Source organism: Penicillium longicatenatum, assembly GCF_028827895.1.
Source record: "Penicillium longicatenatum strain IBT 33135 chromosome Unknown contig_11_segment0_segment0, whole genome shotgun sequence".
In the NCBI taxonomy this organism is placed as follows: Eukaryota; Fungi; Ascomycota; class Eurotiomycetes; order Eurotiales; family Aspergillaceae; genus Penicillium; species Penicillium longicatenatum.
This window is the reverse complement of record NW_026643117.1, coordinates 122,561-135,949: the sequence shown is the minus strand read 5'-3', so window position 1 is coordinate 135,949 and position 13,389 is coordinate 122,561. Positions and strand designations below refer to the sequence as shown.

Sequence of the window (13,389 nt, the reverse complement as noted above, 5' to 3'; positions counted from 1 at the left end):
TCAGCCGCTCGCTTCCACTCCTCAGTTCTTCTCCGCTGCACGCGCGGCTTTGTGCGACAAACAATTCCCACGCCACTGAGGTGCACCCCACCCGAAGAAGCCGATCATCTTGACCAACCCTTCCCAAATCCAACATCTCCCGCAGACAGCCGTATTCCCCACTGCCAACCTACACTCTGACAGACCTAGGCCCCACCAGGTCAGTCGCCCTCAATCAGAGCTCATGGATGAGACTCGCCGGGGGCGAGTTTTCACCCACGCGGTCGGCACTGCATCGGGCAGTTGAGAGCGACATAGCTTCCCTGGGAGGTCTCTCTTTCCAGCACAGAACAAATAATTTCTTCGGATGTCCTCCATACTGTCCGCCCCGTGATCGTCTCCGACGGGCTCCTCATCTTGCAGCAGCATAATCAACAAGTCCTAAGCCAAAACCATCCCCAGAGGCGGTAGGTTAGAGAGAGGTGAGTTTGATGAAAGGGGCGACCGGCGAAAATAAGCAAAAATTTTCTCATACTGCATTTGAGAAACTGGGAGCTTTCCAAGGTTGGTGCTGAAGCTACTTGACTTGCTGGTTCACTGGTTGTAGTGTCTGCTTGCTGCGGTCGGCAAGAGGAACAGCAATGTTGCTGACTCAATGATGAGTTACTTCCGAAAACAAAATAAAGGGCAAGGGATGGAGACGTAAATTGATTATGAAAGTCATTGTGGTAAGTTGACTGGTCGCGATTCCAGCAGTGTAGATCAATTCCGGGACTCTCTAGGTTCGACAATGAGTATCACCCCCATACACCCACGCCATATACAATTATATGAATTGAATTACGTTTGTTTCCGGTTGTGCTCGGTTACATTGATTGTTAAACTTGACTTGTAATCCCTATTACTTGCTTATAACCGTTTCTCGATTGATTGTTGCAGGATTACAAAATGCAACGATGATATAATTAGGATTGTGCTGCACCTCAAGTGTTACAGGCCAGGTGACGAACGAGCGCCTTTAAAAGGAGCAGAGATATGATCAAAGCAAAAGGAGGGTCACAATGAAGCGATTTGCGTTGATAGTCAGATAGGAAATTGAGCACAAAATGACTGCAGCACAGGCACACTAACTGCGACTCTTGCGCTCCGGAGACCTCGGCGTTTCAACGAGGGCTTCATGGATGTGAGATCTCGTTCTCCCTTCTCTCCATACCGTCGGTTTTTGCCCCTGCCTTGTCACGTCATAGCTACCTTACGTATGTACCTGGTCTTCAATCTGACTGTGCACACAGATGTGCACACAGATGTGCACACAGAGACACATGGAAGAATGATAAGGTTGGATATGCGACCGAGCCTGCTTCCTGCACTCACGAAAAGTTTCTAGATTTCTGAAAAAGCAGAGAAGGGAATCAGCATCAATCATGCCCATCATTTGATTCGATATCATTGGACTGTGACTACGGAGTATATTTCTGAATGTTCGGCGTGCGACGAAGGACACTGTGGATTGTTTGGTACAAAGGGGCACCTGGGAAACATGTGTTTGGTTGAATTGCACTTTACGCCCGCTTAGACTCATGACTAAAAGCTGAATCACTGTGAATGCGACATGAATCAAGCCTGGCTATAACTGCATGTTCGATCAAGTATGACGACGTGCTTGAAGAAAACCCGTTACGCGACGATTTAAGGTTCAGTCTACGACGCGATGATCCCGCCTTGGCCCGAGTCCCGCGGCTCCCGAACAGCACACTTCGCCATTAAGGTTCATCAATCCACACGTAAGCTTCAAGATCCTCAAAACTTTGATCATGGAATTGGAAATTATCCCGAGCTCTCAGTGGTCCACGTCATCGCCAGACAATCAACGAATACCATTGAGCGCCAGAATCGGCATCGAAACTCACTGCTGAGAGGTCCAAGATTGAGTTCTCTTTGACGTTACCGTGAAGCACACTCTTGGTACCTAGAAGAGAATACTTGATATGGGCTCTCAAAGTCTTGCCGCATTCATCTTGCGCAGTTGTCATGACTCGAGGACATGTGGGCCCCGGAAGGGCGAGTTTTGGTTGCTTTAAAACGCTTTCACAGTACGCATGAGCGACGCAGATCATCTTCTACTTTTCAAGTTACCATCTACTTTTAGAACAGGAGCGATTGGCAAATTTCCTTTTTCCAGATTAGAATCAAGATGCGCTTCATCAACTTGAGTGGCCTCATCCTGGCCGGTATCACTGTCGTATCCGCTGCAAACTCCAGCTGTGCGCCCTCGTCTGGTGACGCGAAAGTGCTCGAACTTGCCTGGGGGATCTCGGATTTCCTCAGTGGATTCTACAACAACACCGTCAACTCGACCTTCTCTCCCACCTCGAGCAACGCCAGCATTGTCGCCTATCAACGCGTTCTCCTCGGCGTTGAGAAGGACAACCAACTCGGCATCCAAGCTATCGAGAAGGTTGGCGCCAAAGCCCCGGGATTCAAGGCGCTTCAATGCGACTACACCTATCCCACTGTCAGCGGCCCATCTGCCTGGGCTCAGTGGAGCTACCGATTTGAGTCCACTCTCACTGGTGCTTTCATCGGCCTGGCTGGCTACACTCAGTCCCCCGAGGTTTCTTTCCTGCTGGCTCGTCTGGCTGCTGAGCACAGCGCTCACGCTACTCTGATCGGAGGCCGTGTGAACTCCACACTCTTTGCTTCGAACACGACATCCTTGGTCTCGGCATACGGTCCCAACCAGGTTCTGTCCACCACCAACTCCACCGGTAGCCTGGGACAATTCCTCGGAGGCTGTCTCAAAGCCCCTAGCAGCCCTTGCGGAACCGAGAATATTGGACCTTTGGTCGCCACCATCACTCCCTCGAGTGCCGCAGGTAGCTCTTCTGCCATGGCTAGCAGCACCCCCATGAGCTCGGGAGGTAGCTCTTCTACTGCAGCCAGCAGCTCTTCCACTGCGGCCAGCAGCACTTCCTCCTAGAATAACCAATGAGGTGTGATGCCAAGGTCAAATGTTCTGGAACATTGTCTGTGGCGTTCGAATTTTTATTTTAGTGTCAATGCGATGAGAGATCTATACAGCTGAGAACTTACACGTGTGGATTATAATACGTCGTTTAATGAATGATTCTTTTCGAGCTCTGAAATCAGACTTGTCCTACAGCTTTACGGTCACCTCATACGAAGCTAACCTGGGTTTTTACCATCAAAAATCTTGCCCAGTATTCCTGACACGCCATGATGGAGTGGAAATTCCCTAAATGTATGGACCCTGTAGCCAAACACCTTAAAGGGGAGGCCGTTGAAGAGTTCCTGAGACACGAACGTCAGATCAAATGCCAAATATGGATCTATGGCTCGAGGAATTAGAGAAACCACCACCTCACTGAGCCGACACTCAAGGCCATTTCAGTAAAGATAATTTGGTTCTCGCCGGGATGTCTGGAGCATCCGGCAAGTCAACACGCACAAAGGTGTCTGGCCTGAGGTTGCGTAATCGTATTTTTTCGTAGTTTCAGGCGAATCTGATCACTGTGCTTTCTCCGTCATGGAACTTTCGAGCTTTGGTATTTCGACTACAGTCGATAGCGGAAACAGCTTCTACCCTGACGCCTGCTTTTGTTTTCTCAGGCCCCACTGCCAAGGCATTAGCGCGTAAAATTATCTAACTGCCAACGTTACGGTAATAACCACCCAAGGTAATGCTCGGTATAAGATAGTAGGCTTACGGTATTATAATTACGGAATATCACACATTTGTTTTCTTTACCCTTTCGTTGGGGGTGCACTTGGGTATTGAATAATGCAAGTGACTATGGTAATGCAAAATGATTGGCTGCTCAGGACCCATCGCGCGGCCCGTAACTTACTGACCGTGGGAACCGTCCATGTATAGTACGATTAGTCTGCGCCATAACCCGCAAATGGGTTACAAACTTCAACCCGAACCCGACCCGCACGCGGGTTATGGGTTATGAGCTTGAACCCGAACCCAACCCAATGGGTTATAAATTCTAATTTGAAAACCCATTTATAACCCATTTCAACCCATTTTTGTATATAATCAAGGTCTTGGCATACATAAAATTCTTACTAATTATACACTTGTATTTCTTAATACGAATTTTCTTACCTTTTTATAGGCTATATACCCTTTTCTACTGATAAATTATTATAATATAAGCTATCTTTATGACTTGTTTACCTTATATAACCTTATATTTACTAAATTCGATAAGTGGGGGCTATATTTAAAGTAATATTAAAGATATATATATTTCACAGAAGGCAGATGCACCATTTTTTCTATAGCCTACGTAGTATACTTAATTTTACTAAATATAGTACTTTTCTATATCTTATCTTATATACTATAATATTAGATGATTTTAACTATATATTATCATTTATATACTAAATTTACTAAGTAGAAGTACCTTATTTCAAGAGCAAAACATGCATAATTTTGCATAATTTATGTTTGCACTGTTTGCACTAAAAATGGGTCGGGTCGGGTTATGTGGGTTCGGGTTGGGTTCAGACCTTCAACCCATAACCCATGTGTGGGTTGAGAACACCAACCCGAACCCGCCCCAATTACGGGTTGGGTTCGGGTCGGGTTATGGGTTAGATGGGTTATGGCGCAGCCTACCCATAGGAATACCACTATCTCATCCTGATAGAGATCCGGCTTTTTAATGAGACGCTCAGAGAGAGCTTCGATCATAGGTAGGGTAATCGTTCGTCGTCTGCTGATACCGTTAGCCAGCGCCCTGGCACTTCTAAAGCATCGTAGGTTCGTGTTAAGGCATGGCCTTATATGGTTGGATTGGATACGAGTGATGACACGAACTGCAGCCCACATAGTGCTGTTGGTATATTGATAATATAATCACTGGAGAGCTCCCCTGGATCTCTCCCGTGAGCCTACTTCTGTTATGCGGCTTATCTAATCAGTTACCCGAACATATCGGAATAACCTTTCTCTAGCATCTCCAGCTGGTAGTAGCATATAGGAGTGTTCTCATGCGCTTATACTCCTATTCTCTGTCTCTTGTATGGCTCTTCTATAGACGTGTCGTAACAGTTCAAGCGGATAGTGCTGACTGATCGTGGGGTATAATGGGCAGCCTCGGCAATCTGTGCGTTAATATACGGTTAAGGGTCTTGGATCATGTCACGAATGAGTTCGAGTCGCCATGCGTCAAGTCTAGGTGCCATATTTCTACCACTGACGCTGTTCAACCCACTCGTTCTGATTAAACTTCGCAGTGCCACGGCATTGCTGGTCACGGACCATGCTGTCACGTGCGACACACCCTAGCTGGCTGTTGGCTTTCTCCAATAGCAGCTGCTCTGTTGCCGCGCTACGCTCCTCCCCTCAGCCCGGGCTGAGATTCTGTAGCTGGTGACGGGGCTCTTTTCTCGTGGCGGCCCCGCACAGGAGTCATCAACCTCTGTTCTTATTCAACTTTTTCTAATCCTCATCGCCAAACAACCGTGCTTTTCGCAAAACCACGCTAGCCTTCTACATGGCCCGTCCTCCACGAGATGCCTTCCAAATCGGCTGGATCTGTGCCCTTCCGATTGAGGCTGCGGCTGCTACTGAAATGTTTAATGAGAAATTCGGGATTCTTGAGGAGCAAGATGCAGCGGACTCAAATACCTACACACTGGGCCGAATCGGCAAACACCACGTCGTGATCGCCTGCCTCCCTGGAGGCCAGTACGGAACTACCTCAGCCACTACGGCCGCAAACAACATGCTTCGCACCTTCTCTAAGTCGCTTCGAATCGGATTGATGGTCGGTATCGGGGGTGGAGTTCCTTCCGCTGCTCATGATATTCGACTCGGCGATGTCGTCATTAGTTATCCCCAAGGCACTTGTGGTGGGGTGATTCAATATGATATGGGCAAGATTATTGCAGGTGGCGAATTCGAACGCACTGGTTCGTTGAACAGTCCGCCGAGGGCAATATTGACCGCAGTTGGCACCATGAGAGCCGCCAGCCTGACGGATGATCCCCGCTACCTGGAGTTTCTCCAAAGTGCAATCGGAAGAACTGCTCGAACTCGGAAGAATTTTAGCCGGCCTGCTGTACAATCCGATCGACTTTTCAAGACGCAATATGATCACCCTGCCAATATAAGCAACTGTGATAACTGTCTAGCGGAGTGGGAAGAAATAAGAGATGAACGGGAGGATAGTGATCCACAGCCCCACTATGGTATCATTGCTTCTGGCAATAATGTCATCAAGCACGGGCGGACAAGGGAGCAACTTCGTTCAGAGACCGGGACATTGTGCTTTGAAATGGAGGCAGCTGGTCTGATGCTGGACTTTCCATGTATTGTCATCCGCGGTATTTGTGATTATGCTGACTCGCATAAGAACAAGGAATGGCATGGATATGCTGCCTTAGCTGCTGCTGCATATACAAAAGAGCTACTGGAGTATATTCCAGTTGGCCATGTATCACAAGAGAGCTTGGTAGAAGATATTTGCAGTAAGTGAAATAAGACCTAGCTGGGTTAGTTCCGAATGAAGAATGAATAACTTATGTGGCTCTGTGTAGACAGATTGAAGACCGAAATTAAAGGCACAAATCAACGCCTAGACCAGTCATACAATCAACAAGAACAACATCATCGTGAGAAGGTTGCATTTGTTTTGACAGATCAGCAACACCGCTGTCACCAAATATTTAAGATATCAACTTACGAGGAGCAAAAGAACATCAATCCTAAAAAAGTGGAAGGAACCTGTCTATGGGCTCTGCAGAGCCCTGAATACACCCGTTGGTCGGACAGTAGCTGTAACGATCTTCTCTGGGTGTCTGCTGACCCAGGCTGCGGGAAATCTGTGCTTTCCCGATCAATAATCGACGGCCGCTTAGAAGATCCTTGTCTAGAAGTGACGATTTGTTACTTTTTCTTTAAGGACAATGACCAACAGAATCATCTTGCCATAGCATTATGCTCAGTACTTCACCAGCTTTTTAGCCAGCGGCCTCAGCTATTGCGCTATGCCATACCCTCCTGGGAACAGAATGGGGAGAATCTCCGACAAGAAGTTGACGAACTATGGAGAATTTTTACAATCGCCGCATCGTCAGATGAATCATGCAAGACAATTTGCATATTTGATGCGCTTGATGAATGCCGCGAGATTGATCAGAATCGACTAATCGAGAAGCTCCAGTCGTTTCACCGCCTGCCACGTCCGCTGACACAGGATACCTGGTTGAAATTCCTGGTCACTAGTCGCCCATATGACGACATCCAGAGTCGGTTCCAAGGGATCACGGACTCTTTCCCACATCTCCATCTGAAAGGAGAGGAAGAAAATGAACAAATCCGCGGAGAAATTGATCTTGTTGTGAAGATGCGAGTAAGAGAGCTCGCTGAAACAGTGGCATTGCCACGGGACACAGAGCAGCGACTCGAGCAGCAGCTTCTACAATTGGAGCACCGTACGTATCTCTGGCTACACTTAGCCATTGACGATATTCGATCTACACTCGAGCATAGCCTTCGCCCTGCTGAGGAGCCAATTCAGTTAATACCTCGATCAGTTGATGAGGCATACGAGAAGATTCTTAGCCGAGTGCCCCTTGGTCAAGTAGACACTGTGAGGAAGATCTTACAAATTGTTGTGGCAGCACGGCGCCCTTTAACAACAGTGGAAATGGCCATGGCACTCGGTATAGCTATCTCCCCACAATGCCGGAAAGCAGCAAAGGCTACTCTTGAATCCTCCCAGATAGACAAAAAGCTACGTCGATTATGTGGCCTTTTTGTTTTCATTAGTAACTTCAAGATCTACTTTATTCATCAGACAGCAAGGGAATTTCTCGTTAGAAAGAGTAGTTCCAACAGTGTCAACTACCTATACTCGTGGACCCTAACTGATACCGAGGATCAAATGGCTGCAATCTGTTTGCGATACCTATTGATGGAGGATCTGGAACACGACGATGAGGATTCATGCTCTAATATTCGAAGCTTTTTAGAGTATTCAGCATTATACTGGGCGGATCACAAGCGGGAGATGAGTTTGACCCAAGATCAGGAAGCAGCTGATCAAGTTCATCGAGTATACAATATGAGCAGAAAACGATTTTTATTGTGGTTTGCTATTTTCTGGAAGTCTATCAACAACGGTGGACCTCCACCAACAATGAGTCCCTTACATCTAGCATCATTTAACGGGCATGATCGGGAGATTGAATTGCTATTGTCTTGTGGGGAAAAGGATATCAATACGACAGATAGTACCGGTACCTACCCTGTCATCTTGGCTTCACAGGTTGGTTATGACAAGACCGTGCGGTTGCTTTTAGAGAAAGGAGCCGAGGTCAACTCCCAAGGTGGAAAATATGGAAATGCCCTTCAAGCTGCATCTTATAGAGGTCACGATAAGATCGTGCAGTTGCTGCTGGAGAATGGAGGTGATGTCAACGCCCAAGGTGGACATTATGGAAGTGCCATTCAAGCTGCATCTTATAGAGGTCACGATAAGATCGTGCAGTTGCTGCTGGAGAATGGAGGTGATGTCAACGCCCAAGGTGGACATTATGGAAGTGCCATTCAAGCTGCCTCTTATAGAGGTCACGATAAGGTTGTGGAGCTGCTGCTGGAGAAAGGAGCCGATGTCAACCGTCAAGGTGGAGAGTATGGAAATGCCCTTCAAGCTGCCTCTTATAGAGGTCACGATAAGGTTGTGGAGCTGCTGCTGGAGAAAGGAGCCGAAGTCAATTCTCAATATGGAGAGTATGGAAGCGCCCTTCAAGCTGCCTCTTATAGAGGTCACGATAAGGTCGTGGAGCTGCTGCTGGAGAAAGGAGCCGATGTCAACGCCCAAAGTGGAAAGTATAGAAACGCCCTTCAAGCTGCCTCTTATCGAGGTCACGATCAGATCGTTCCGTTGCTGCTGGAGAAAGGAGCCGATGTTAACCGTCAAGGTGGAGAGTATGGAGATGCCCTTCAAGCTGCCTCTTATCGAGGTCACGCTAAGGTCGTTCAGTTGCTGCTGGAGAAAGGAGCCGATGCCAATGCTCAAGATAGAGGGTACGGGAATATCCTTCAAGCTGCCTCTTATAGAGGTGACGATAAGACCGTGGAGCTGCTTCTGGAGAAAGGAGCTGGTGTTAACGCCCAAGGTGGAAAGTATGGAAATGCCCTTCAAGCTGCATCTTATAGAGGTCACGATAAGGTCGTTCAGTTACTGCTGGAGAATGGAGCCGAAGTCAATTCTCAAGATGGAGAGTATGGAAGTGCCCTTCAAGCTGCCTCTTATCGAGGTCACGATAAGGTCGTTCAGTTGCTGCTAGAGAATGGAGCCGAATTCAATTCTCAAGATGGAGAGTATGGAAGTGCCCTTCAAGCTGCCTCTTATCGAGGTCACGATAAGGTCATGCAATTGCTCCTGGAGAATGGAGCCAATGTCAACGCCCAAGGTGGACATTATGGAAGTGCCCTTCAAGCTGCCTCTTATAGAGGTCACGATAAGGTCGTGGAGCTGCTGCTGGAGAAAGGAGCCGATGTCAACGCCCAAGGTGGAAAGTATGGAAATGCACTTCAAGCTGCATCTTCTAAAGGACACAATGAGATCGTGCAATTGCTGCTGCAGAATGGAGCGGAGGTCAACGCCCAAGGTGGACATTATGGAAATGCCCTCCAAGCTGCCTCATATGAAGGACATGATAAAGTCATGCAATTGCTCCTGGAGAATGGAGCCGATGTCAACGCCCCAGATGAAGAGTATGGAAATGCCCTTCAAGCTGCCTCTAGTGGTGGATATGACAAGATTGCGCAGATGCTGCTGGAGAAAGGAGCCGAAGTCAATTCTCAATATGGAGAGTATGGAAGCGCCCTTCAAGCTGCCTCTTATAGAGGTCACGATAAGGTCGTGGAGCTGCTGCTGGAGAAAGGAGCCGATGTCAACGCCCAAGGTGGAAAGTATGGAAATGCCCTTCAAGCTGCGTCTTCTAAAGGACACGATAAGGTCGTTCAGTTGCTGCTAGAGAATGGAGCCAAATTCAATTCTCAAGATGGAGATTATGGAATTGCCCTTCAAGCTGCCTCTTATCGAGGTCACGATAAGGTCGTTCAGTTGCTGCTAGAGAATGGAGCCGAATTCAATTCTCAAGATGGAGAGTATGGAAGTGCCCTTCAAGCTGCCTCTTATCGAGGTCACGATAAGGTCGTGCAGTTACTGCTGGAGAATGGAGACGATGTCAACGCCCAAGGTGGACATTATGGAAGTGCCCTTCAAGCTGCCTCCTATAGAGGTCACGATAAGATCGTGCAGTTGCTGCTGGAGAATGGAAGCGATGTCAACGCCCAAGGTGGAATATACGGAAATGCCCTTCAAGCTGCGTCTTCTAAAGGACACGATGAGATCGTGCAATTGCTGCAGCAGAATGGAGCCAAGGTCAACGCCCAAGGTGGACATTATGGAAATGCCCTCCAAGCTGCCTCATATGAAGGACATGATAAAGTCATGCAATTGCTCCTGGAGAATGGAGCCGATGTCAACGCCCCAGATGAAGAGTATGGAAATGCCCTTCAAGCTGCCTCTAGTGGTGGATATGACAAGATTGCGCAGATTCTGTTGGAGAAAGGAGCTGATGTCAACGCTCAAGGTGGAGTATACGGGAATGCCCTTCAAGCTGCATCTTCTGAGGGACATGATAAAGTCATGCAATTGCTCCTGGAGAATGGAGCTGATGTCAACGCCCCAGATGAAGAGTATGGAAATGCCCTTCAAGCTGCATCTTCTGAGGGATACGATAAGATCGTGCAGTTGCTGCTGGAGAATGGAGCCGAGGTTAATGCCCAAGGTGGAAGGTACGGAAATGCCCTCCAAGCTGCCTCTGATGCAGGATATGACAAGATTGTACAGATGCTGCTGGAGAATGGAGCCGATGTCAACGCTCAAGGTGGAATGTACGGAAATGCACTTCAAGCTGCATCTTCTAAAGGACACAATGAGATCGTGCAATTGCTGCTGCAGAATGGAGCGGAGGTCAACGCCCAAGGTGGACATTATGGAAATGCCCTCCAAGCTGCCTCATATGAAGGACATGATAAAATCATGCAATTTCTGCTGAAGAATGGAGCCGAGGCCAATCCTCAAGGTGAAGATTATGGAAATGCCCTCCTATGCGCTTGTCATAGCAGACGATAATATCGCAAAAACTTTCTAGTACATCTGGTTGCGAATTAGTCGACATACCTCGCCCTCTTTTACAGTATAAGTCCAAAGCCCCCACCGGCCTTGGGACCTCCGGAACACGTAGTTTGAGTAGTTGCTATTGTGCAGTACTGTACTGTAATGATCAGCTTGATGTCTTGATCCTTTTCCTATCTCGATTGCAGTGCCATGATTCTTGTTGTACACATCACTATACTTCTGACAGGATATGAGCATACATACTGTCAAACACTGTGCATGCAAAATCCCCTGGATATAAATGCAATAATGAAGCCCCTTCGCGGCATCTTGAGACCTATTTCTGCCCCTTCACAAACCAGATCTGTCGTTCTATCGCACCTATGCTAGGGATTCTTACAAAAGCTGTAATAGGAAGACAGTCGTTTTGTAAACTGTTTGTATCGCATTGTATTTGTATCGTCATATTCAAAGATTCTTTCTATTTTTGAATGGCGGTGGAGCAGAAGCCATACACTAGTCCCTTGCCAGTGGGACCTGAGAAAAGAAAAGTGATTAGTAGGGTAGAAGCTGTTTCCGCTATCGACTGTACTTTGCTATTTTTCAAATCTCATGCCAGTGTTTCAAATTCACCGAGGAAGCTGTGACTTCAAGGAGCCACTCTGCAGGATTCTTTCTCAACGGGGGTACAAGCCTCGGGTTGGATAAAGCAGTCGGTCAAAGGTCGAAGAGAAACAGTCTTGGTACATTCATTGCGCACTTGAAGAAGTAATGCTCCCGTTGATGTGAGTCTAGCTGACACTGAGAACAAGCAAAGCAGTATCTCGTTCTTATCATTACTAGTGATTCGACGGTATGTGATGCATCAACGCTAATTTGGGGGCTGAAACGCCCCGTTCCAGCCCCCAAGACTTGAGAAGTTGAGTCGAGTTTATTGTGGCATAAGACGCATCAATTGCTGGTAAGAAATCTAATTCCACTACGGTCGCAAACTCTAGGTACAAACAAAGGTTTGTCAGTGTTTTCAAGTCGCAGTACAGTGTCGATATTCACCGTACTGCGACTCTCAAGACTGGGATATCTGGTTTGTCATTTGAATCCAATGAGACATCTCGACCTCGCAAACAAAATAGAAGAAATTTGCCGTAAATTTCATACATGTATCTCTGAAGTGATTTTGAACCAGTCCCAGTAACGGTGGTGCATTTGCCATGTGGACGTGAGAGGTCGACGTGGCTGACCGGATACAGTCGGAAAGGAGTACTCGGTGCGCAACGACGATTCCGAGAATGCCGAGCTCCCATTTTTCATCCCCACAAACAATCAATCCAGTCAGCAATCGATCACTTTTCCTGTTGAGAAAGGAGAATCTCACTCACTTGAGATGTACACTTCGTAGGAGTGAGGAAAGAAGCTCACATCCTCTGACGTCATGACTCTATATCCTCCATGACTCGGGATTGACCCGCATCAGCCGGACTGCGGGTCCTGGATCCCGCAATAAACAGCCTGACCAAGGTCGAAAGGGTTCCCATGAGCCCCTGATTCCAGCCATCTGGCGCATGTGATTTGGAGAAATCCAACACCACCTCGAACTGGAACTGCACCGGCGCGTGTTGATGCCAGAAGTGTACCATTGAAAGGATTTCGCAGGGCAGCATCCATTGGGGTAAAATATTTCCATAAGGATGACCCGGATGGATATAATTGATCGAACTCCTAGAGCATGTTCATGAAGCCGGATTGACCTTCGATAACAACGGTCCAAAATCAATTCCGCAACCGAGCTGCTTTCGTACTCCACGTGTGAGATTTTGCCATCCATAGTGAAAACGTGCTTCGCTTGGCTAGGTTAGACAGAGCCAAAGCAGTGGCGTGCGTAGAAATAGCAGCCGAGGCGCTTGGTGGCCTGAGTCTAGATACCAATGGGAAGGTTCATTCGGTCCCGGCACTCCAGGATCAGTGTAGTAAGTTGGGTCCCAAAATGTCCTGTGATGCGAGTGGACCTGAAGACGGACTCTGAAACTTTGTCTCATGTTCTATCAATGATGGTGATGAGAAAGATTGACGAGGTTCTGAGGTCTGCGTCCGCGTCTACGCTTGATTTCTTCCACTCAGGTGAAGCCATGGCGAATGTGATTGAGGAGGCTACCTCGTGTTATTTCCAGCTGATTGTGCTAAGCCTGAGATGTCGACTCACAATTGAACACCAAAATCGACAGGCAGAAAATTA

General features: G+C 47.6%; 3 protein-coding genes across 3 annotated transcripts; 2 read left to right on the top strand and 1 right to left on the bottom strand.

Annotated features, from left to right (window-relative positions):
• Positions 1 to 1,832: 1,832 nt before the first annotated feature.
• N7484_000060 (uncharacterized protein) lies at positions 1,833 to 2,012 on the bottom strand (the record flags this gene model as incomplete). Its single annotated transcript, XM_057110481.1, has 1 exon — positions 1,833 to 2,012. The coding sequence occupies one exon, from the start codon at positions 2,010 to 2,012 to the stop codon at positions 1,833 to 1,835; it is 180 nt and encodes a 59-aa protein (XP_056977707.1).
• A 161-nt stretch (positions 2,013 to 2,173) lies between these two features.
• N7484_000059 (uncharacterized protein) lies at positions 2,174 to 2,959 on the top strand (the record flags this gene model as incomplete). Its single annotated transcript, XM_057110480.1, has 1 exon — positions 2,174 to 2,959. The coding sequence occupies one exon, from the start codon at positions 2,174 to 2,176 to the stop codon at positions 2,957 to 2,959; it is 786 nt and encodes a 261-aa protein (XP_056977706.1).
• Positions 2,960 to 5,510: 2,551 nt separating this feature from the next.
• On the top strand, positions 5,511 to 11,171 carry N7484_000058 (uncharacterized protein; the record flags this gene model as incomplete). The annotated part of the gene is made up of 2 exons (XM_057110479.1): positions 5,511 to 6,486; positions 6,556 to 11,171. The coding sequence occupies 2 exons, from the start codon at positions 5,511 to 5,513 to the stop codon at positions 11,169 to 11,171; spliced, it is 5,592 nt and encodes a 1,863-aa protein (XP_056977705.1).
• Between the last annotated feature and the right edge of the window lie 2,218 nt (positions 11,172 to 13,389).